Source organism: Ambystoma mexicanum, chromosome 2p (genome assembly GCF_040938575.1).
Source record: "Ambystoma mexicanum isolate Mex_15411 chromosome 2p, UKY_AmexF1_1, whole genome shotgun sequence".
NCBI lineage: Eukaryota > Metazoa > Chordata > Amphibia > Caudata > Ambystomatidae > Ambystoma > Ambystoma mexicanum.
This window is the reverse complement of record NC_090923.1, coordinates 1071681627-1071707851: the sequence shown is the minus strand read 5'-3', so window position 1 is coordinate 1071707851 and position 26225 is coordinate 1071681627. Positions and strand designations below refer to the sequence as shown.

The window sequence follows — 26225 nt, the reverse complement described above, 5'->3', positions numbered from 1 at the left end:
CATTGGGGACCAGGCATGCTCACACAGAGCTCAACACCCTCCTCTTCTAAAATGTTCTATAAACTAGATGCTAGAAAACGCTAGGACGCCAATGTTACAAATGTCAGACAGCTGAACCTCAAATCCAAATCTTTAGGCTGTCCGAATAGAGTATATAAGGCTCATGGTTACAGATATTTTGTTAGGGCGAGTGTGGTGAAAAATGTGTACACACCAAGCTTGGTGATAACCTATGTTCTTCATGATAACGGAGTCTAAGGAGGGAGATGTGAGCATACTAGATTGGAACCTCAGACAGAGGGATAAGAGTGAGACCAGGCAGATCGAGAGCACAGGGAAAAGGTTCCACCGGCCCCGACGCACCCAAAAGAGGCAGCGGAAAGAGGTGGTAGGTGCAAACCTGCATAGGTCAAGATGGGTGCAGAAACAAATTATCAAGGATACTGGGTGGAGAGGGGGGGCATTAGCCCCGCAGACAACCCACAACCTTACACAGAATAAAGGAGGGAGATTTCCCACCCCCTAGAGCACCACCATATGCGACACCAGCAGGGAAGCGTATCGCAGGTGACCATGGCGTAGGAGGTACGGTTGAGCGCCACCACCAACCAAACCCACTAATAATCTCATCCCTCTGCTCACACCGCTCAAATTCTGAACTTAACCATACCTACACTGCACAACAAACCCAACACACTCACTACACCGCAACAACGAAACAAACCACACACAAAACAGTTACAGACTGAAAAATCACACTCCCACGCTCAACGAACGGTGTAAACCGAACTAGAGCTGCCAACAGCACATCACAGCTCTCTAGAGCCTTTTCCCGCTAAGTCCTACCAACTTACCCTACCCGCTTGCTCTTCATATCCGGCAGAGCACCAGGGGACCACTCCGGTGGTTATAGTGAGCGGTATAAATATACTTTAGAATAACATGATTTAAGCATACAATCCTTTTATCGACATATGCCAAATATAAAGATTGTTGTCATTCTGATCTTCCCAAAAGGCCCTTTGATTTTATGAAAAACAGCCAGGAACCATCATGAGTTATTTTTGTCCCCCTTTCCCATACGAGTATTTTGAAACAGTACAATAAGAGTTTTAAATGATAACGATCAGAAAATAATGTAAATGGTTATTCTAGGCTTTGCTCATTAATGCAAGTGCAACATTCGATTTATGACTAGAATATTTATTAAAAGTGATAATTAGAAAAGAAAATTCATAGTAACATTTTACAAATAGTCACTACGTTACTACAATCAGATTTTGTTTTGAAGTTTGCCAATACAAACAAATAACCGGACACACGTTTCCACTTAAAATTATCGGTGCCTATTCTCCGATTTCGCGGCTTTCGAATGGGTGGGCTGGCTCTAGCAAAGGCGCATTTGCAGAGAGCCCAGATAGAGTGAGAGAACAACGTCTGCCTACAACAACGCTCGTACAGCAGCAATGTCTGACGCAGACCTATAAAAAGAGAAAACGTATGCAAGTGTTTGAACTGTTACAGTTTAAAGGACACCGTTTCTACCGTTTTGTTTTAGGATTGAGAAACTAAAAGGTGAACCCAAAGACTATGAACACAAACACCCCTGCTTTTTTGACTTTGCGATAAAGTTAATCCCCAAAGGGGGCGTGGCTTGGCGGCCATGCGAGAGTGAGCAGACCCCGAGAGGCTCCCACCAGATCCGACCAAAGATCCTGAGAAAGGCGTATATTAGGGCAAAAAAAACCCGAACAAACGCCAGGAAAAGGCGTCGGAAGACCCAAGGCACACACGGGAGAAGACCCGAGGAAAAACGGAGGCCAGAAGAGCGAAAACGAGAAGAGGGAGAGACGCGCGGCACCACCAACAAAATGGCGGGCGCGCAACGCTGAAAAAGAGACCCGCGTCTCAACACACGAAGAAGGCCGAAGGGAAGGAGTAGAACCGGGCGAGATAGCCGATCAACATCCAGCGCAGGCAGGACCGAAGTACCACCAGAGTGGCAGAAATCCGAGACGCCAACTGCGGAGATAGCCGCGCGACACCGACCCAGAAAGGTGAAGACGGCGCGGCTCAAGAACAGGAAGCGGCCCACGGACCGGGGCCGGAGAACAGCTTTCCCCAGCCGATGCGGAGACGAGCAGCAGCAGCGGAGGCCTAGCGGAACAACGAAAGAACCTGAGCGGTGAGGCAGCGGAAGCGAGGGGCGACCCATAGACCGAGCCTCAGAAGAGCGGAGGTGAGCGTCAACGGCGGAGAGCCAACGGAGCGACGTGGGACCCCGAGAGACGAGGCGGCGGAGACTGGGAGACGACCCGTGGACCGGACCAAGAGAGCCCTCCCCTGACGCGGAGGAGTGTAGAAGCAGCGGAGGCCCAGCAGAATAACCGGAGAACCCGGAAGGCGAGGCAGAACGGATCGAAAGCGGCCCACAGACCGAACCGAGGCAGACTCCCTCACGCCGAAGCGGAGGTGAGCAGCAGCAGAGCAACGAGGGATCCCACAACGAGAGGAAACGGAGAACGAGGAGCGATCCATAGGCCGGACCACAGAAGAGCCTCTCCTGGCCGACACGGAAGTGAGCAGCAACGACGGAGACCCAGCAGTGCAACGAGGGACCTCGAGAGGAGAGACAGCGGAGAACGAGAGGCGGCCCACGGACTAGACCCAGAAGAACCCTCCCCTGCCAACGCGGAGGTGCGTAGCAGCAGCGGAACCCGATAGGAGAAGCAGTGAAGAATACGAGGCGGCCCACAGACCGGATCGCTGAAGAAGAGCCCTTACCTGCCAGTCCGGAGCGGAACCGAGGGAGACAGCAGATCAACGCCCAGCCCAAGCAGGATCGGAGCATCACCCGACCGGCAGCGAGACAAGGCACCGACGGCAGCAACAGGAAGAGAAGCCCGAGACAGCACTACAGAAACAGCGCGACACCAAACGGGGAAGGAAGAAGGCGTCGAGACCCACGGACAGGAAGCGGCCCACAGATCGGACCGAAGAAGAGCCCTTCCCTGCCGACGCAGAGGTGACTAGCAGCAGCGAAGAGCCGGCAAAGCAGCGGGAGATCCCGAGAAGGGAGGTAACGCCGAGACACAGGAACCAGGCCCAGGGAACAAGAGACAGACCGCGGGGCAGGTCAGGAGAGCCGAGACCTAACAGAGACGACATAAGAGAAGAAGGTAGCCGCCGTCGTAACGAGGAGAGCAAAAGAATTACACATAGGCCCGGACACCACCCCAACCAGCTGCCTCACAGATAACCAGCAAGCGGGGGAGAGAACGTAACAGTCACTACGAACCACAAATCCATCCAGCACAAACAGACCCCCCCCCCACACAGGCAGAAACTGGGGGATGAGCCGCCTCACGCAAGGCACAGACTCCAACCACCCAAAAGCGAGAGGGAAGAGAACACCGGAGAGAGACACGGCAAACGGACAACGCGGGTAAAGACACAGAGAGAAATCGCTTATTAAAAAGGCAACACACGCAGGAAAGAGTGGAAGCGAGTGTGAGAATTGAGCAAGGACCCACTGAAGCACAAACGAAACCTGACTGAACAGGGCCCAACTACAGGCCAAGAGCAGTAGGTACTAACATGCCAGACAAGCCTAAAAGCGGCAGAGGGAGACAAACAGTCATGGAGACATTCACCCGGAAGAACGACGACCAGCAGCCAGAGGCTGGGGAGAAAGACACGCCGGAGTCATACGCCACGCAAGGAGAGATCAGGCAAGTGGAAAGCAGCATACTGGAAGCCATAGGGGCGTTAAAGACGTCGATAGAAGGCAAGTTGGATGCAGTGATGGTAGATGTGGGACTCCTTAGACAAGATACGAGAAACCTGGCGGAAAGGATGACAACAGTGGAACAACAAGCACAGAGCAACTCAGTGGAAGTGTCCGCCTCGCGAACACAAATGTCGGAAGCACTGGAAAGAATTAATATACTAGAACGCAGAGCTGAAGACGCAGAAGGCAGGGCCCGGCGCAACAACGTACGAATAGTGGGGCTGCCAGAGGGGGAGGAAGGAAGGGACCCCACGAACTACATAGAGAACCTCCTGATCCAAGAAGTGGGAGCAGAGACCCTATCCCAAGGCTTCGTGGTAGAAAGGGCACACCGGGCGCTGACTAGAAGACCGCGCCCAGGAGCACCACCAAGACCAATGATCGCAAAAATTATGAACTTTAAGGACAGGGAAAAAATCCTGACTTTCTCGAGAGAAGGAGGGAACATCACAAGGAACGGGGCCAGGATAACGATATATCCAGACTATACGGTACTTGTGCAAAAGCAGAGAGCCCAGTTCTGGCAGACCAAAGAGCGCCTTCGAGCGGCAGGGGTGAAATTCATGCTGCTGTATCCAGCCAAACTAAAAATACTGCATGACGGAAAAACACAGATCTTCGAGACAACGACCGACGCCCAGGAGTGGATGGACCAGCGTGGGATTCCACAGTCGGCAGAGAGGAACGAGCGAAACAGAAACCACCCCCGGCAAAATAGAGACTAGAACCGGGCACGACAAGTACACCCAACGCTACAGGAGCAAGAACAAGACGGTAGAGATGCCCTACCGGGAAGTAACGAAAAGGAGCAACCGACAGCCTCCAAGTTGAAAAGCCCACAGTAAAGAGACTTACAAAGGGAGCACAAGACTCGGGGAAGGGGAACCGCCAAGACCCACAGAGAAGCCCCAGTAAAAACAATGTTTATAGTGTCAGTTTCAAGACACTACGCCGCGACAGGCAAGGCCGAGGAGGAAAAAGCGGCACCTGGAAAGCGGTGGAGCCCGAGCAGAGGAGGGGAGGCTGGGCGTTTGTTGACGTTATTTGGGTTAACAGTTATAACAGTTGGGAAGTTAAGGCAAAGCCCGCAAAGAAAGGAGGAGAGCGGAAGAGGAACTAACAGTTGTCACACACAAAGAATCGGCAAGGAAAACAAATTCAGGGGACAGTACCCACAAACAAAAAGCTGGCGGAGAGCACAAGGCAAGACCGCCCACAACAAAGAGCGGCCAACAGAGAGAGAAACGACCCGAGAGAGAAAACGAACGGACGATTCAAAACTCAACAGCCAGAAGAAGGGACACAGATCCCCGACAGGAATACACCGAGAGAATAAGACACTGAGCGAGCCCATGGGAAAGAACAGGCCGCAAGCGCTAGTCCCCACAAGGACCGAGATGTCTTAAGAATTGTCACGTGGAATGTCAGGGGGATGAACGCATATGTCAAGAGGCTAAGGATTTATACCTGGTTGAACAAAACAAGGACCCACATTGCACTGTTGCAAGAGACGCACCTGACGGCGGAAAAACAGGCCAAAATAAAGAAAAAATGGGGAGGCCAGATGTATAGTGCAACATACTCCAACTACGCTAGAGGAGTCATAACCTGGGTCGCCCCGGGCGTCCCATTCCAGCTCATCAACCAAGAGAAAGACGCGGAAGGGAGAATCCTGGTAGTCCATGGGATGCTAGAAAATCGAGAGATATGCCTCGTGAACACCTATGCCCCTAACCACGACGCTACAGCCTTCTTCAGGACGCTCCCGCCCCGGCTGGCCCCGTACAGGAATGCAACGATGATTTGGGCAGGCGACCATAATTGCACACTGGACCCCCGGCTGGACAGGTCGGACAATAAGCACAAGAGAGCGGCGCCGCCAGCGAGAGCACTACAACAGATACTAGACCAGCTCGGGCTCGGGGACGTCTGGAGGAAGGTACATGGGGAAGAGAGGGGATACACGCATTATAGTGCCCCACACAAGACATTCACACGGATAGACTACCTGTTTACGGGCAAGGAGACACTGGGGGAATTCACTGAGGCACACATACACGCGCGAACCCTATCTGACCACGCCCCCCAGACGATCACATGGGCGCACACACACAGGAGAGCCCCTATACCAACATGGAGATTGAGGGCAGAGGCATTATTGGACGCGGGCTTCCAGGAACACATCCAAAGCGTAATAGAAGATTATTTTGAACATAATGAGGGTAGTGTGGAAAGCACAGGAACGGTCTGGGAGGCCTTCAAGGTGGTAGTCAGAGGGGAGGCGATGGGGAAAATGGGAGGTCTCAGACGAGAAACCCTAGCACAACTAGATGAGTTAGAAAGGAGAATCGAGAAGGCTGAGAGACAAGCGGGGGAGAAGGGGGCGGAACAAGAGAACCTCACCACCCTGCGACAACAGTGCGTGGAGACCTGGGAAAGATTGGGACGGCTAGACTATGGGAAATATATACAGAAACTACATGCTGAGGGGGACAAGCCTAGCAGACTCCTGGCCTGGCTAACCAAGCAGGAGACTAAGCGGGAGCCAATTAATGAAATTCAGAACAGAAAGGGAGAGGTGATAAGATCCCAAGAGGGAATAAACGAGGTGTTCTCGCAGTTTTACGAGGAGTTATACTCCAGGGTCCAGGAGGCAGAGGAGGGGGACCTGAAGGAAGCCCTCGCGGAAATTAGACTCCCACAATTGACGGAGGAGCAGGCCCAAGTATTAGACGCCCCTCTCACTGTAGAGGAACTAACGGAGGTAATCGCCCAGCTCCCGACAGGGAAATCTCCGGGGCCAGATGGGCTCCCGGGGGAATTTTACAAACAATATAAAAATGACATAGTCCCGAGACTGCTAGAAACACTAGAAGAAGCATACGAGAAAGGAAGACTCCCGAGTAGTATGTCAGAATCTATAATAATCCCGATCCTTAAACCAGACAAGCCCCCCCTTGAATGCGGTTCCTACAGACCGATTTCCCTAATAAACCAGGACTCCAAGATCCTGACGGCGGCACTAGCCAACCGCCTGAAAAGAGTGCTACCCACCCTGATCCACACGGACCAGACAGGGTACGTGCCAGAACGGAACACGTCCTGGAACCTGCGCAGACTCCACTATGTTATAGAAAGGACAAACCAGGAGGGAGGGGAGTGTGCTGTAGCCTCACTGGATGCAATCAAAGCATTCGATTCGGTGGGATGGGACTGGCTCCTGGGAACGCTCACCCACTATGGGATTGGACAAGGGTTTACAAGATGGATAGAACTACTATACAAAGACCCGAGAGCGAGAGTCAAGACGGGTAGACAAGTTTCTAGGGAATGGGGCATAGAGCGAGGCACAAAACCGGGATGCCCCCTGTCCCCAATGTTATATATCCTGGCCCTGGAGCCGTTCGCAGTATTCCTAAGAACGGATTACAAAGACACGGGCATAGAGATAGACGGGGAAACACACCAGATATCCATATACGCAGACGATATACTCCTTTACATACAGAACCCACGCACCCACCTGCAGGACTTACTAGAGGCGCTGCGCGCGTTTGGCAGGTTATCTGGAATAGTGGTCAACAGAGGAAAATCCTTGCTGTTTCCCCTGGCAGGCCTACGCGCAGTGCCGTCAGATCAATTACCGCCTCTGGGCATCACATGGGCCCCGAACACCTTCAAATACCTGGGAGTGGACATCTATCACGACACCATGGAAACCCACGCAGGTAACACACAAGTAGCTTTAGACAAAATTGAAAAGGCTATGAAATTCTGGCAGACGCTACCGTTGGGCATGATAGGCCGGGCGGCACTACTAAAAATGACAGTCCTACCCCGACTCTTATATTACTTCACGAACATCCCATACAACATACCAAGGCCCTTCTTCAAGCGCCTACACACTATGGCGAGAACCTTCCTATGGGGAGGGGGGCGAAACAGGGTGGCACTAAGCACACTACAGAGAAGCTATGAGTGGGGGGGCATCAAACTCCCAGATTTTGAATATTACTATTTGGCAGCACAACTCCAATTTGTGGTGCGATGGCTGGGCGAGGAGACCTCAATAGATGCAATAATTATTGGGCCAACACTCCGGAGGTATTACCCGAGAGAATTATTATGGGTCAATGCCGCCCAAGCCAAAGACCTACCCAAAATAGCCCAACTAGGCCGAACACTATGGAAAAGAGCCTGGAAGACACAGGGCATACGAGACCCCTGCTCAAGACATATCCCACTGGCGGGGCTGGTGGACACCCGAGTGGCCAGCCTGACCACGTACAGGGCACAATGGGAAGACAAAGGTGTGGCCCAAATTGGGGACCTGTGGCGTGACGGACAGTGGGCTGAATTCCAGACCCTGATGGACGAACAAGATGTACACAGGGGCCAATTCATCTTGCACAATAGCCTAGTTCGGACAATAAAGAAGAGGTGGAGCACTATGCCAGAGCCTGAGGACACCGAAGGGGAACTAGAGGCATGGTACGATATATCCGAAGGAGGTCATACGGTGTCCAGACTCTATGAGCAAATACTGGGACACACCAACAAAAAGACACTAACAGCACGAATGAAGTGGGAAGAGGAACTGCAACAACCCTTCGAAGACGAGGAATGGAACAAAGTCCTCATGTACACAAAAAAGGTGTCCAGAAACGCCAGGTTCAGACAACTGCAGATATACATAGTACATAGAGCATATCTAACTCCCAAGAGAATGTCAAAGATGGGAGAAGGACAAACCCGGAGCTGCCCGCGGTGCGGAGACGAACAGGCCGACATGGTGCACATGTTCTGGTCGTGCCCGCAAATAGCAGACTTCTGGAACACGGTGAGAGAAAAGGCGTTGACAGCAGACATACAGATGCCAGCAAGAACGCCAGCAACATACCTATTGGGCCTGTTCCCAAGGGGGCACCGGCAGATGACACACGTGGCAAAAATGAAGGATTTAATGACAATACTAGCGAAACGCCGCATAGCGATGGCATGGAACAAGAGCGAAGGCCCCTCGAAGGAAGGATGGTGGGCCGACCTACAAAAATGGGCAATAGCAGAGACGGCAGTCTGGGCGAGAGCTACACAAAGGGGAGAGAGCGACAGCGGAGCCAGACTGCAAGCATGGAACTCCCTGGTGCAAGACCTGTTTGGCAGCGGAGGCGAGGATGATACGACTGACAATAGCGATCCAGGCGACTCAGGAAACGAAGAAATTGAACCGCCCACGTCGGGAGGCACTACATAATCCAGAGGAAGAGAACTTACGGGAAGAAAGAGACGAGGTCGTGACCAGCGCGGACTCTGAACAGTGCAAATCCAACTGGGAAAGACCAGCAAACACATGCAAAGACAAGACCAAGGGAAACTCCCAGGGAAAGGAGGGAGGCCACCGGGAGACCGGCCCCTCCGCTACGAACTTGACAACGGCCGGCGCCGGCCCCGAGGCGGCAACGGACCACGAACATACTGCGGCAGCCTTTGGGAGAGGGAGGGGGGGAGGAAGGGGGAAAGGAAAATGGGAGGGTGACTTTTGTTTCTGTTTTGTCTGTTCTCTCCCATTCCTTTTATGTTGTAAAACCAATAAAAAGAAGTTAAAAAAAAAAAGTTAATCCCCAAAGAACACCACCTACACCACACAGCTTAATGCATGCGAGCTGAGGTGCACTTTTAACAATTTGGGGGGAAAAAAGTTTAATCTGAAACATACAGTCATGTTTATCATACAAAGTTCCATGCAGGATTGATTCATCTTCTAAGCGCTGTAATAATAGGCATTATGTGACATTTATCATCATGTTCGTAGGAAAATATTACAGAAAAATAAATTAATGAGCCTGCTGTGGCAGCCCCGCGCTGAGCAATGCTACACAACGAACTAGTCATGCAGTAAGTCCATGAAAAACCCACTGAAAGTAACCCCCAGCACAGAAACTCACCAATGAGAATGATTTATCGCAGAGTGCCTGTGCTGATCTCTGCAGCTCTGCCTTTGTCAGATAGCCACGACCATTTGGATTCTGTAAGAAACGTGTGGGAAAACGGATCAGCAAGGAGACTCTAGTGGAAAGAAACACCTTATCATATGGCTGCATTTTTTATTTTCTTTGTGCTACCCAACTGCAGTCTCTATTTCTGCTTGGCTTACACACCTTGCTACTTGGGGCACTGGTCTTGCCCTGTGAATGAGCGTACTTGCAAAGCATTGCCATGCTGATGGGGTTCGGCAAAAATCATCCACAGAGCTATGCTATATGTCCAGAAGAAGTGGTCAATATTCTAGCCGACTTCGCCCCTGCCACTGGCTGCCGGTCTGCCCCGGTCCCTCTTCTGACATTCATGTGTGTGTAAGTGGTGGTTACAGCACCTCGATGCCCAAGGGGTTTTGCACGCTTTATAAATGCAAAAATAAAAATAAATAAATATGTCAGCTGGGATGACACTCGATGTAGCCAGCAGGTTACACAGTTTGAACAGTGGTCAGAAGCCCCTTTCCACAACAAGCCTGAAAGTCACACTATCCTCCCAACAGGCTCACACACAAACGTCCACACAAGGTTCAATTATCACCACAAGGAAGATTTTCAATGTGATGCTCCACAAGCATATACTAACACTATCAGGGAAGACACCCTGCTGAAAGTCCACAAGCAACACGAGCTCAGGTTTCAAGGTGTCAAAGAAGTAATTCTATCAAGACCTGGCTAGAGCATGTTAAAAGGAAAAGCAACTCAGACATACATGAGCATTTCCTTAAAAATCTTATTTGATTCGTGAGCCAACCCAGACAGATGATTTCGACAAATTAAACTTTTGAAATATTTGGTACTCAAGCCCACCCGGCCCATGAGAAAGTGGAGGACTGCTCTGAAGAGTACGGCAAGGAGCAGAGCTCATTCTGCAAGACATTTGGGAGGGAATTCTTCCTCAAGAAACAAGGCTGAGTCTCCGATGAAAAAGGGGCATGCGACATATTAGTTTCAATTTTAATTCACATGCCCAAGTAGTAGGCCAGATAATATTGATTAGGCAGTTCAGAATCCGGCGTAATTACCCTTGGACTATGGGCCAAATCAGGTTGGGGTCCAGTTGTATTCTTGAAAGTCTTCGGAGGTGTGTGTCTTACATACAAGTAGCGGCGAGATTTGTCTTTAATCCAGGAAACTCACCACCACACAAAAATGTGGGTGGTTTCACCATAGTGAATTCCCTGGCAGGTGGTTCTTCTCGCCAGATATGGAAAATGGCAATCCTTATACATAAAAGTGTACCATTTACAGCAATGGCAAAGTGGTTTGACCATGAGGGCCCTTTTATCATGCAGATGGGCTAGCTGGAAAGTAATTTATTTACAATTGTTCCGATCTATTCCCCCACATGACCAATAGAGCCAATTCATTGATATGGTCTTTCAGGTTATTTATGAAGGTGTCAAAGGAGGGATGCCAGGGAAGCCACGCAGTGAACGCTGCTTCCAATTGGAAGGCTGGGTAGCCCTCCCCCATGCGATGGGAGAACATTCTCTGCTCTTCTTTCAAAAGCAAGTATTAAATATCTAATTTTGCAGTAGTGCTGGATAATATACCCTCTCAAATGTAAACCATCAGGTAAATAATTTCCAATTAATAGGAAGTGAGAATCTACTCCCCAACCCATAATGTGCATTAAGAATCTGAAGATGGCCTATGATGGCAGAGTTTAGGGCCTAATGGCCTAAACGCAGCCCATATTGCTGCATTAAATTAACTTTAATATGGTTTAAAACTGGAACATGTTTTCACACAAAAAAACAAATATTGAAAGCATAGTAATCTATGAGAGTCAATGATGGAGGGAAAAAAAAGAAATCACAGGGCAGCTAGATATATGATCTCTTTTAAAGGCTAATTGGAAATCATATGCATAATGAAAGCATGCAATCACTCAGTTGAACAAATCTTTGGCCCGACACAATTCAAGCAGTTACACTTCCGATCTCAGTGTCCCTTTAATATGCTTTGGCTCAATCTGTACACGCGAAAAACATGGAAGTGAAGGTGGTCATTGGCAAGTTTGGGCACTTGTTGTATAAACAATCTGGGCTGCAAACATGCTGATAGTCCAACCCTTATCCACCAGATTATCAAAGCTTGCACACCTCTGCCTATATTTTTACTCCAGCTACCCTGTAAGATTACAGTAGGTCTTCTCTCTATCCTTCAAACAAAATTACAATACGAATTTTTCCTGTAGATGCGAATTTCTCCCATAAAAATACTTCAGCTCATTCAGGATGCTAGACTGACAGGGCTGCACAAATATTATCTCATCCATACTTCGAGAAACGCACTGGCTTATTAAATAGATTTCAATAGCTTGTGAACTACCCAACAAGCCTTCAAAAACTACCCAATTTCTGACAAACATGAGCGTTACTTTCCTGCTCTCTTTGCTCAAATATCACTAATCTGTTCTTGTAGATTGCACCAACAAAATAAAAGCAGAACAGGAGAGCGGGCCCGATCATTTCTAAAACGGACCATCTGCAACTGCTTGTCAGCCAAAAGAATCCTTGGGAATCACCTGGCTTTCAGTACATCCACTAGGACCCGGCATCCAGTGCTCAAAGCATTCAGTTATTAAAGGGCCTAGAGTTCATGAGGGGCATGGCCTGAAGCAGAAGCAAGCTTCACAAGCTCTGCTTGTAGCTGCAGTTATCCTACAATATAATACCGAGTCCCTGACCAAGAAGGCATGGTAAAGACAAATCAGGCCCCTAGAAGATTATTCATAGATGGCCTTCAAAATTGGCCCTGCTCGCAATTCTGCAGGGAGAAAAATCCCCAGGGGTAAAAAATAAATTACATTTTTTTTAAAAAAACACCCGAGCGGCTCATACTATGGTCAGCCAGAACACTGGCTACTCTGAGGCAGGTTTGGGCTCTGGCCTGTCTGAAGGGCGATACCTGGGGGCTGAATGTATGGACAAAGACATGGGATGAGTGAGCTAAAAACCTTTTAAAGACTGGAATCCAGGCACAGCCAGACATTCACCCTTAAGAATTGGAGGAGGTGAGCCCTCACCTCAGGGCAAGTGTTTGGAATCACGTAGGGTCCCCAGCTGTAATTGTGCTTTTTGGACGTAGGTGTTGCCAGGGGTGAGAGCCGGAGCACTGAGTCAGCTGGTGGATTCACAAAGTGGTCTTCAGACTGGGATTAAAGAGCAAGGTAAAGAGAGGCAAGCACAGGACACCCTGACAGTGAAAAAACTGTTTGGATGGTGGAAGGGGAACAAGAGGTCTTCTTCCTATGACAGACTGCCCCTAGCCTCCTTCAGTTCCTTCAGTCCCTATCCTGCACCGCCCCCACAAGTTCTAAGGAGTGGGGATCAATAGTCCCTAGGAGGTGTTTGCCATGGGGCCTAGGTAATCCGTGTTGTCTCAGGAGCTGTGGGCTGGGGCGGAACACTGAAGGAGAGCTGTCAGGAATGGCAATTGACTGGCTTAGAATTTGCAGTGAAGATGGACCAGGGCAAGGGGGCCTACGACTGCTTTGGAACCCCGGAGACGTGCAAAACATCACATTGGTCCTTGTACTCAGTGGACAGAATAGTCAAGGGGGCTACTCAGCTGCAAGGTGGGTATATTAGGTGCTGGCCGGACCTGTGTGCCCCAATTTGAGGCATTCAGATGTGGTTTATGAGGTTTCACAAAGAGCGGGCTGGAAATGAGATTGGGGATTACATGGGCTGCTGCCTACTCTCTGCTTGCCTATGTCTGCTCCAATTGGTTGGCAGCCTTCTTCCGCCAGCGACAGGAAGGGTTTCAAATATCAAGGAATTGCTGCACTACTACATAGGTATGAACTGCTGGAAACTAAGATGGCACAGTCCAACTACATAAATATTTGAGGTGGTTTCATGGGGGACCAGTTGCTAACAGCCATTGGACTTGTATGGGGGAACTGGAGTCTAAGCAGCACAGAATATCAGAGCGGTTGTCAGTCGGCAGACTCTACAAGATCCAGCGTTACATCAGTGGATTCGAGGCAGGCTCCATGACATTGGGTAAATATAGGAGGGTCACCCAATCCAACAGGATGGATAAATAGAGCACATCACATACAACCAAGAATACCGCTCCAAGTAGTGGTTCAGATTCTGGGGAGGCGATTTCTTGGTGAATCCAGAATATCTGTACAAGGCACAAAGGGTGAGCCTAAGCTCACTAGAATGGTACAGGAAATCCAACACCTTGATTACCTTTCACGGCACAATTCGTGAAATAGCAGTAAGACTTTCACTTGTGCCAGCAGATCTTCACAAAATATCCAACAGGAGGGCGACAGAAGCAAAAGGCTAAATCTCTACTTTGGAGGGAGCCGTGGGTGCAAAAAAGAGCTAAGTGGCAGACCTTCAATTGGCTTCGGAGACCACAGGAAAGGGCCCAAGACACGGACGGATGCTCCAGCAAAACACCATCATGATTTCTCAGCCTGTCGTACCACAATGAAGGGGGCTCTATGGAAATATACTTGGAAAGATAGCTTATTTAAAAACTTGCCAAAAAGGGTCTGTCATTTTTTCAGTAGGACAGGAACACAGCATCCCGGCGAGGCCCTCCTGATGCACCACCATGGGTCACTGAGGCCTGGCTTTTTAACTACTGTGTCCACAACACATTGTTCCAAGGTGCAAAGGTCCATTGATGGCTGGGGCTTCAAAAATGTTCATATTCCCCTACTTCACCAAAGGCATACAAAAGCATCAGCAATAGTTGGAGTCACTTAAGAGCGCTCAGACGAGGGAACTGAAATATAGGCTAGTGTACCCGGACAAATTTACGGTGATACTTGAAGGACCTGCTTGAATACCTGCTTCTTCAATTCCATGCAAGAGTAGTGACAGCAGTGAGAAGCGGATGGCAGGGAGAACAGGCAAAATACTACAATTGCCTGCAGGAAACAACAGAGAAGAGGAACAGGACCTGAAAGACACTTCTGTGAATTAAAGCAGAATCTCCCAATAGAAACGTGGAGGCAGAGGGAAGTTGATGGGATGAAGGGGACATTTGGAATAAAATAGTCAGCCAGGAATCGTACTTCATTTCATTTTTAGCAAAAGGGGCTAGGTATTGGCCAGAAGAGTTCTGTTCTTTGAAGGTGGGATTTTTGTTCAATTAAGTTACGGTTTCTGAAGGGTTAACCGCAAGAAGTAGTTATGGTGATGGATTCTTCTTTGAAAAGGAATGTGGGGACGCTTTGGTAGGGGAGAGGTGTGGAGGAGCAGGACCGCTTGGTTCTACTAGTTTATGTTCATATCATCAACTGTGGGAGCACGCCCAGAGAGGATAGTCACCCACATTGGACAGTGGCACAGTGGGGGATCGTCTGGGGCTTTTTTGAACTATAGTTACTATGACAGAAACAACCCCCTATATCTTTGTCCTGGAGTGTAAATGGCAGAAAATTAAATGGGGTCTGCATTCTAATACATTAGACAAAGTAAACCAGACTAGGCAGAAACCTGTACTCCAGAGCATTACATGCAGGCCTCATGGGCTTCCCATGGGGCGGCCGTTCTGCTCTAGAAACACCTGCCATGGATCTACTTCCACTCACAAGTGGACACCAGAGACAGAGATCTACAGACTGGGGTGACTGGACACCGAAAGGATCGCAATAATGAAAACATTTTGACACCCTGAGTTCTCTGCGGTACTTTAAGTACATTATAAATCTTGCACAGGACAGGGTGGGCAAGGCAAATAGAAACCTAATAATCCATACCAAATTACATCAGTGGGTTTGAGCACTGAGGCCGATTGACATGCTTCAGGCTTCACAGACGGAGGATGAATGCAACTCTTTTCATTCCAGAGTGCAATCACAAATTGATTACATGTTTCCTGCCAGCAGTAAATGTACAAAGGGTAAAGAGCACCATACCCCTGCAACAGAATTTCAGACTACTCTGCCTGGACAGTCACACTGCAGGGGACTGGTATAGCAAGCGAGTAGGACTCGGACCAGGGGGACATGGTTTCCAAGTTACTTGATTTAACTTCATAAATTGCCTCACTACCCTACTGCTAAAGGGGGATTGGTATCCAGCGAAAGTCACTGGAAATAAGATTGAGAGTGACTCGATATTTTTTTTTTAAAGGCTCTATCCAACACTTTACCCAAATATTCTAGGATTGGAGTTAGTTTATATAATTGCACCAGTCCTAAAATATGTTGGGAAGGATGTTTACTGCCTTGAAAAATAATCGAGTCACCCGCTATGTTATTTACAACCATTATGTCACAAAGAAACGGGAGATTACCTTCCTATCAAAACTAAACTAAGAAGCTCATTAATAGTAAAAGAAAAATAGTCCTCGGTCCAAACCTATCCACTAAACAGGCCCTATCACTTCAAATAAATTGTAAAATAAATTGGCTAGTGTCCTACACTCAGTATTTCTAACCACAATCTCTCTCTGTTCCAGGAATTCTCCCTGGACCTGGCACTGATTATCTGTAATTAACAGATCTCCTTATTTAACAGTTCTTGACAGTCAAAGTTCCTCACAATTCACAAGCTCAACACAAAATTCTTGCATTGCTGCAAAACAAACTGTCCAAATTTCTTTGGGTGGAGGGATATTTCCCTGATCCCTCTCCACTTCCACCCCTTTCTGATTACCAGTGTTGGGTGCTTCCGGGTTCTCCTTCGGTCTGCTCTCTACTTTGCTTGTGGGGACCGGTGGTTCAGTTGGGTGGCTCTCTCCCAATATCTCCAGTGTTCTCTTTTGGGGATAAAAATAGCCCCTCTTTGCATCTGGTTCTTTAGGTTATCCGGCCCCCTTCGATTCTTCTTGAGCTTTATACTGTTTCGGTTTCTCGGGTATCCACAACCCTTTTCCTTGTCTCGTATTTTCTTTCTTGTCAGACCCCAGTGACTCTTAGGGGTTTAGGGAACTCCTTTCTTCTTCCCCGCCCAATTGTTCCTTCACTTATCCCTCGGCGGAATTGGAGACTTCCTTTTAACTTATGGTTCAGATGTTGAGCGCCTCAGAGCTCCTCATATCTGCTCTTAGCTTTGCTTATTGGACCCCTCGGGTCCCTCTGTCCCAATGTCTCACGTATCTCTGTGGTATATGGGTAACACCTCTTTCCTTGTGTCTCCCTTAACTCTTGGGGGTTCATGTGACCCTTCTGGAGGTTGAAACTACTTGCGCTTCTCGGGCTCCTGTAACCCAGCTCTGTCTCCCTCTGTCTCCCGCTCCAAGCCTCTGTGATCCTAATATGGGGTTAGGTTCATTCTTCCCTACTTGCTCTTTCCTCCCTCCCTGCAATCTGCTCACGTTGAGAGCAAAGGATTCACTCCTCCCTCGGCTCCTGATTGTGGTCAGTTCGTGGGCACCGGGACCATCATGTTGTGTGCGTGGTTGCGCCTCCAGGTAAGCTTTGCTTTGTGTGGCTTTTGCTTCTCAGGGCCGGCAACGTCTCTTTACTCTCTGCTTCTCTCCGTGCCACAGCCTCGCCAACATCCCCACATCGCCTCTGCGTATGGTTTCTCGCTCTCCAGTCAAGGGTTGTTGGCCCTTTATTCTTGCTCCACATCTTCAAAGTGGCGTATTGTTTCCGATACTGTAGAAATCACTGAATACAATTTTACCTAAGAAGTGACAATTTATTTCATCAAAAATGGTAGGTAAAGTGGGATATGTATAGTGTATAATAGGCAGGTGTGGGGTAAGGAGCGGTGAGGAGGTTGCGTTTCGTTTTTTGGTGAAATAGATTTGGTTACTTTTGCATTAGGTAAAATATTTTTGAATAAACCACAGCATCCTATTGTTCACCGTCAGCTGTCGAGTCCACGGAGAGTTCAGCATTATCTTGAGCCAAAAAAAGAGGTAATGTCAGGGTTGTTTTGAGTCCACCATATAGATGTATTATCAGTCTCTTTTATTCCGATGTAGGCAGATAATTTCTTTTTGGTATAGGGAATTCCCCATTCCCAAACCCCTAGGGAGGGTTTTGCTTAACGGGCTCACCTCCCTAGCCTCAAAGGAGGTGGGCCCTGCTTGGGAAGAAGGGACAAAGTCTCCAGATTCGTCATACTAGTCTCCATCAAACAGATTTGAAGACTTGGAAATTAACATTTGAAGGATCCTTAAAAGATGGCAGCAGATTATTTTAGTGAAAATGCTGTGTTGGTGGATAACACACCTTATGAAAAGTGTAAAAGACAGAATTAAGGGGTTCTGCCATGGCCTTGTTGACCAGGAAGAAAAACAGACAAAGAGGTCAAACAAATGGAAGCTTTTTCCAACCGGAGGTGGAATTCTAAAATGTCCAGGAGGGTGGGAGGCACAGGAAATTGATGCGAGAGCAGGAGACATGTGCATCTTTTTCACTTAGCGCATGGCATTTAAGCTGGCAAAGCAGGGGCGGGGTTTAGTAGCAGGGGATTAAAAGTGGTAAGCTACTGACTTCATTGACCAGATAACACGAGTAGCAGTGCTGAAGGCAGTGTGGAAAGAAACATATCACAACGTCTTTTGCAATACTTTATACAGATTCCTACACTAGAAGCAGATACAGCAGTCAGATAAATTTTAGGTATTTTTAGGGACCCATCATCCACGCACCTGACAGACATGAAGATTCTTTGACGAGCAGATTTGAGATTGAAAAAAGTAACCATAAACTGCAGTTTGGAATACACTGTGACTCAAGGGGGGTAATTCATAGATTTCAGCGCAGAGGCAGTGCACGCGAGCAGCACAGAAGGTGCTTGCGCCAGCCTTGTGCGCTTAACAGCATTCTGGCGCACCGCATATTCATGGAATTTCCAAGCCATTTTCAGCGCTGGCGCAGAGAACATCCCACAGCGCCAGTTACGCCCCCAAGAACGCCCCTTGCGCAAGGATAAGACATTGAAATCCCCAATGCAGCGCAAAGGGCTGCGCTAACCCTAGATCAGTTTACAGGGCCGCTACACTAATCACGTGAAAATGCTACGCGTACTCCGCTCACGGCAGACAAAACACGTGAAAATGTACTCGTGCACCCCTTGGATCATGCGTACCCCGCTCGCGCCACGTAAATTGTGTAGAAAAGCACCCCCTGTGGTGTGAGCTGGCTGTGGGGCATGCCCAGGGTGGATGGGCTGCCAGCGGGGCATGGGGAGAGTGAATGGGCTGTCTGTGGGGCATGCCCAGGGTGGATGGGGTGCCTACGTGTATTTCAGGGGTGCGCGGAAAGTTTCACACGCGATGGGCCTTGTGCGAGCGGGGTGCGTGTATTTCGGGGGTACACAGTTTCACACGCGATTTAGCATTGTGTCCCCTCCCGGGTGTGGCATTTCCCCCCTCCCCATGCCCTGCAGGCAGCCCACACCACAGGGGACTACCCTACATCCCTCACCATGCCCTGCAGGCAGCCCACATGGCACCATGCACTTGTGAGTGGACTTGTGAGCCCCGACTCATGTCCGCCACCCACCCACCATTGACAGGCACCTGCCAGCAGGCCCCGACCCATGTCCCCCCACCCGACACATCATCACACTCCAGACCCATGGGCCTTATGGCCACCCAAATCACACCCCATGCCACCCCAGTCCAAACACCCAACCAAGCATTCCATCCACTGCACATTGAATTCCCAATGTCATGATAGAAAATAAATAACCAGCATGGCCACGAGTACATGACCCACACAATGCCGACACACGACTGTGAAAAAGCAGCACTGTTTGAAACGTGAATGCATGGGCACTTCCCGCTCGACTCCACACGGGCCTGCATCCTGAGGATCTGGTGGTGAAGCACTGGGAAAATGCGCTCCAGGACCCTCATCTGCTGGGTGGTAAAATGGCCCCGGTGCCCCACTGCATCCGCTGCCTCCAAGAGACACTGGGCCTTCTTGAGGGTCCTGGATTTGTAGTCCTCCCAGCGCTTCCGGTCGCGTTTGATGTCGCGGGGAGCCACCCCCTCCGTGTTGATGGCACCGACTATGTCCTCCCAATTCCTCTTCCGTCCTTCATTGTCGGCGCGCAATGTTGTGAAGAGGGCATCATAATGCCCCAGAACTTGCTCCACCAGGATACCAACTTCCTTATCACTGAAGCTGGTAGCCCTCTGTCTCTCTGGCTGGCGGTCGCCAGTGGTCTCTGATGGTGTTTGCCCCGACATGGCGACCCTCAAGGCAGGTGTGGGTAGGCAACTGGGTCCTAGGGCTGGGCTGTGGCGCGATGGGACTTCAGTCGGGATTCCTCTGTTCCAGCAGGGGTGGTCACAGCAACTGGGCCCCTGCAGATGGCAGATGTGCAGGCACCAAATGGCAGGGCACTGTGGCAGCAGGCAGCAGCAGTTGGCTTGTGGGAGGCTGCTCTGGGGTCTGGGGGGCAGTAATTCTGCTTTCTTGGCAGGAGCGTGGTCTTCCGTGTGTAGTCACGTGGCCAGCTTGATACGGAGTGATTTGGCACGTGAAAAAACTGCACGTCAGCGTGTAATTCGAGGAAAGGCCCTTAGCGCGTAAGCGTGTCTGTGACGCGACACGCGCGGGCGTTCTCCTGGCACGGGTTGAAGGTCCCACGTGGGTTTCCATCGCTCTGTACATGCCATGTACATTCGTGGAAAGCGGTGCGTGTGTTTTCCAGGTGTTGGGGTTCACACGCGATAACTTCACAGCGGGTGGGTGTTGGCTACGCGTTCTTCTACACGGAAGGCAGACGGTGAGTCGCACACGCTATTTTTCCCACTGCGGGTGTCCCTGTTTGTCTCGTACCCGTTTTTTTCTGGCCATACTAGCCTGCGTGTTGATCACGTACGTATTTTTTGGGTTCCTGGCTGCCACAGTGTACTGTGTGTGTTTTTTTACACGCACGTGGGCTACAGGGGTCGCTTATCTCTTTTTCTTGCTTTTATGGGATGCCTGTGCGTTGCGTGACATGTCATTTCTCCTAAGGGGACACAGAATGGGACATACATCTTGGCTGTATATACGCGTTTGTTTGCGCACACTTTTGTAATGCGCAGATACGCTACCGCCTGCCTTAGTATGGTGGACGTGTTTAGGCCTGTGCGCATCTTTTGCCATGCGCAGGTTTCTCGTATTTAATTCCATGAATACGTGTTCACGTGTGTGTGGGCGTTCCGTGTATTTCCTTGCAGTACTTCCCCAGTTGGCCTTCTTTTTCATGCGTTGTCCCCCATTCCGCCCCCTTTTTGGTGTGTGCGCTAACGTTGTGAGATTTCGCTGTGTGCGCCACCCACGGATTTGGCACACATCCCAGCGTTTACACGCGCAGCGCATTCCATGAATCGATGAACAGCTGCCTGCGCGGCTTTAGCACGCATGCGTTGCAATTTTCACGCTTGTGCTCCCCTTTTCGGCGCACATTTATTCCATGAATTACCCTGAATATGTTTCTCAGTGAATTATGGAAAAATCTGAAAAAGGAGTGAGAATTTCCTGAATTTGTTGGCATCCAGTAGGGGAGAGGGCACTCACCCCCCTCCCCACACATCTACATCTGGCAAGATTGTAGCTATTCACAAAAGTAGAAACGTGCCATAAGATCAAGGCTCCCATTGGCCCACCTCGCCAAGGCGAAGCTATTTTATCTTTTGTATACATCTTTTTATTTGCATTTTGCATAAGAACACCACCACGAAAACTTGAACATCGGCACAATAAGGACACCCCAACCCTGCCACTCCCAGATTTCCAAGACCCCTCATGTCCCATATCCCGTTCCCATTACAAACACTCCCTATCCCCCCCTACTCCTGCACCGACCCTCTCCCGACCCCAAATGGTCTTCCCATTTTCCCCAAATGTCGGACCATCCCATCGAAAGAACGTTACCAGGTAAGAGAGTAACTTGTTCTTCAAGGGGATTGGGTCCTCCGATGTCTTCCATATCTATGACAGACTCCCAAAGCAGTACCAATGCAAGGAGGTGGAAAAAGAATTTAGAAAACAGAAATTTAGAATGCCCAATCAAATTGCAGAGTAAAGGGCCGCCTTGCCAAAGGCCAGATCCTGCCCCCGGATGGAATCGAGGGAGTAGTGACGTACAAAAGTATGTACCAAAGCCCAGGTGGCTGCATCACAGATGTTACGAATAGGAACACCCCTCTGTATGGCAGTAGAGGCAGCCATACCCCTGGTAGAATAGGCCCATAAGCCGACCGGTGGGTCTTTACCCGCCAAGCGGTAACGCTCCGAGATAGCCAAAATAATCCAGCGAGACAAAGTCTGTTTTGTCACAGCTTGTCCCAAACGCTTTCCAGCATAACCAATGAAGAGTTGATAGTCCACTCTGAACCGGGACATGCGTGAAATATAAGAGCTTAACGCTCTCCGAGGATCAAGCCTATGGAGCCTCTCCTCTTCCTTACCAGGATGTGGAGGAGGATAAAACACCGGAAGAACAACCTTCTGGCCTAAATGAAATTCCGACACCACCTTCGGAAGAAAGGAAGGACGAACTCTAAGGACAACCCTGTCCTTATGAAACACAGTGAAGGGTGGCTTAACTGGAAGTGCCTGTAACTCACTCACTCTGCGAGCGGAAGTGATTGCAACCAAAAACACAGTTTTAAGAGTTAACAGTCTCAAAGGGCATGAATACAAAGGCTCAAATGGAGCACCCATCAGAAACTTTAGAACAAGGTTCAAATCCCAAACGGGCACCTGGAAAGGTGACGGAGGGAACACATTAGTGAGCCCTTTCAGAAACTGAGAAATACATTTTAAAACAGGAACACTCTTCAGACGAGCGCTTAAATATGGACAGCGCCGCCAGGTAACCTGTAATGGTACCCACTTGAATGCCCCTGTGGGCCAAAGAAAGCAAAAAAGACAGAACCATGGGAATGTCACATGCAAAAGGATCCACATTCTTTCGTGAGAGATCGCGCTCTGCCTGCTCAGAGCGTACGCCGTCTCGTTTTCGTCTCCGGCCAGATGAACTGCCGAGATCGAAACTTCCTGCTGGATTGGCCAGAACCAGAGCTGCATCGCCTCCCTGCACAGAGGAAGTGACCCTGCCCCCCCCCCCTTTTTGTTGAGGTAGTGCATAGCCACCGTGTTGTCTGTCAGGATCAGGACATTCTTTCCTCGCACAGTCGGCAGAAAAGCCTTCAGGGCTAGCCTGACAGCCCTCAGCTCCAACAGATTGATATGGAGTCTGGACTCTGACGGAGACGAACAACCGCCAACTGTCAACTCGTTGGCATGAGCTCCCCATCCCGTGAGGGATGCGTCCGTCACGATCGTCACCTCTGGCCAAGGCAGCCAAAATGGAGCCCCCCTCATCAGATTGCCTTCGTCGGCCCACCACAGAAGGTCCTGGGCGACCGAGGACGGCACCTGAACAGGGTCCGACATCCTGCCAGAGGACTGAGGCCACTGGAGCTTGAGTGCCCATTGCAAAGATCTCATCCGCAACCTGGCCTCTGGCACCAGAAGAATGCAGGATGCCATGAGGCCGAGCAGTCTCAAGAACTCGAACGCTGGGAGACTCTGGGCAAGTTGAAACTTGTGCACCATCTGCTGAATGTGATGAGCCCTCACCTGCGGAGGAAAACACTGCCCCAGGGACGTGTCGAGCACTGCTCCGATGTACTGGAGCCTCTGAGTTGGCGTCAAGTGGGACTTCTTTAAGTTGAGGGAGAAGCCCAGCTTGTGGAGGCAGTGGCAGGTGACGGACAGATAATCCAGGACTTGCTCGGGAGGGCACGCCCTGATCAACCAATCATCCAGGTAGGGGTAGACATGAATCCCCCCCCCCTTTCCTGAGATGCGCTGCCACTACTACCATGAGCTTGGTGAAGACCCTCGGGGCAGAGGTCAATCCGAACGGCAGGACCCGAAACAGAAAAGTGCGATTCTCCAACCCCGAACCTCAGGTACTTCTTATACTTTGGATGGATCGGCACATGAAATTAAGCGTCCTTGAGGTCGAGAGACACCAACCAGTCCTGAAGTTGAAGGGCCTGGAGGACTTGAGAGAGAGTAACCATCTTGAACTTGTTCTTCCGGAGGAGTTTGTTCAAACCGCGCAAGTCCATGATGGGTCTCAATCCTCCTCTTTCTTGGAAATCAAAAAATAAGGGGAATACCATCCCTTGTTCCTTCCGCTACAGGCACCAGTTCTATGGCGCCTTTCTCCAGCAGGGATTGAATTTCCTGCGCAAGGAGCGGATCTGGACTCTTCAAAGAGAGATTCCCCGGTGGATTGTCTTGAGGCCTCTGCCGTAAAGGAAGACAGTAGCCGTGGGTTATGATCTCCAGAACCCACACATCTGAAGTAATGGCGTGCCACTCTGCAAGATGCTGCGCCAGCCTTCCTCCAACCGGCGAACCATGGGACATGGCCTCATGACTGAGCTGAAGTGGCTGCGGCGTTGCCTGAGGGCAAAGAGGCAACTGCCCGAGCGGCCTTGGCACCTCGAGTACCTTGTTTTCCACCTCTGGCACTCCTACGGTGGCCCCTATGACTGGCAGCTCCTCTCGCTTTACCAAAGGATGAGTAATAACGAAAGGAACCTCCCCTCCATTGCTGTCCCTTAGGAAGAAAAGGCAGAGGTTGTCGAACTGCAGCGCCCAACGACTTTGCTGCAGCTTTTGAGGTCTGCAAACTCTCAAGGCTCTCGTCAGCCTTGCTGCCAAAAAGATGTTCCCCGTCAAAGGGCATGTTGAGGAGCCAGGCCTGCACATCAGGAGCAAACCCTGACTTCTGCAACCACGCAAGCCTGTGTATCACGGTGCTCACCGCCATGGACCGGCTGACGCAATCTACCATGTCCAAACCCGACTGAACGGCCTCACACATGGCATTCTTGCCATCCTGAACCATGGCAAGGAAACCATCCCGTTCGTCCCCTTCAGGAATATGTTCAGCCGCCAAGGAAATACAGTTCCACAGAGTGTGTGTGAAACGTGACAAGGCACATACAGAGTTGGCCGCCTGAAGCACCATACGCCCTGAAGAAAACACTTTCTTCGCCCAGCCGTCAAAACGCTTGTCGTCCTTATCAGGTGGGATGGTAGGATACAACGCCTACTTTGCCGGGGCCGTAGCCGCCTGCACCACCAAACTCTCCGGAGTGGGGTGCTTGGACAAGTAGCAGGAGTCGCTACTGGCTGGGCGGTATTTTCGCGGCAAAGACTTGCCCACTGCCGGGAGACTCTCCCGAGTAGTCCAAGCCGCCCTCGTCTGTAGAGCCATATGAAACGGCAGTAGCAGGTCAGTTGGTGGACCAAGGTCGAGGATATCCGTAAGGTCATGCTGAAGAAACTCCCCCAGGGGAGCAGACCAACCCAAGTACTCTGTGACCCTCGACATAAGGTGCCGGTACGGGGATTCGGCATGAGTGCAGGCTCAGGCCTACAAAACTCCACCTCCGGAGAGGTGTCCAGCCCACTAGCATCGTGCAGGGACTGCCTCAGGTCCTCAAATTGGCTATGGCCCGAGAGAATCTCGTCTGGCACCGCATTAGGAACCATGCCATCATCAGAGCCCTCATCCACCTCTGAAATAAACTCAAGATGGCGGTAAGAAGGCATAGAATGTGAACCAAAGCCATGCTTGACCTTGGCCAGAGCCTTTCTAGGGGGTTCCACCGAGCCTCGGGGTACCCACGTCGGCACAGCCTCGAAAGAGGTTGAGGGCATCGAGTGAATCTGCGTCGAGCACCTGAACCTAGAACAGGAAATAAATAAAGAGGAGATCCAGGGGGCTGTCCACAACTTGCAAGGAGTTGGAAACACATGGGCCAAATGGCTTCCCCGTGATTTGTCAGAGCATGTTGGACAAGGTAGGGGACCCAATGCTAGAGATGTTTATGGAGAGTCAGGAGAAAAGGGAGCTCTCGGTAGACCTGAGGATGGCTATATTGTATGGTCATGGCGCTAGACTCCGAAAAGGCCTTTGACTCTATGGGTTCCTATGGGCAGTGATGGAAAAGATGGGGTTTGGGCCCCAATATATGGGTGTGGCTGCTCCATATGCACCCAATGGCCCGAGTGTGGATCAATGGTTACATGCCCCACATACTTCACCTTCAGAGAGGCACCCGCCAAGGATGCCTGCTGTCACCCCTCTTGTTCGTCATGGCGATGGAGCCTTTGGCTCAAACCCTTAGAGCAGACCACTTGGTTCAAAGCTTCAGCTGGCATGAGCGGGTAGGAAGACAAGATATCCCTATACGCGGATGGCAGCCTGGTATACTTGGGTGGGGTAGGAATACAGAAAGATCTTTCGAGGGATTGGGTCCTTCGACGTATTCCATATCTATGACAGTAATCGTCACAGCTGTGCTGCTTCGGAAAATCTTTCTGCGTCGATACGCCGCCCTCGAGGACCTCTGCCGACGGCCGACGTCACCAGATTTTATAAGTAGGACGCACGACGCCCATAGCCTCAGTTCCGTTTTTTCCGCAA

The 26225-nt window shown here is 50.2% G+C and overlaps 1 protein-coding gene across 6 annotated transcripts in view; it reads right to left on the bottom strand.

Moving 5' to 3' along the window:
* The window catches only part of MUS81 (MUS81 structure-specific endonuclease subunit), a 1262762-nt gene that overhangs the window by 716464 nt on the left and 520073 nt on the right, over nucleotides 1-26225 (bottom strand). For 5 of the 6 annotated variants that reach the window (XM_069645007.1, XM_069645006.1, XM_069645008.1 and 2 more), the window contains one exon: nucleotides 9736-9816. The exons of the other annotated variant lie outside the window; for it this stretch is intronic. In XM_069645007.1, coding sequence (XP_069501108.1) covers nucleotides 9736-9816 — 81 coding nt within the window. The remainder of the gene's footprint in view (nucleotides 1-9735; nucleotides 9817-26225) is intronic. 6 annotated transcript variants of the gene reach the window in all.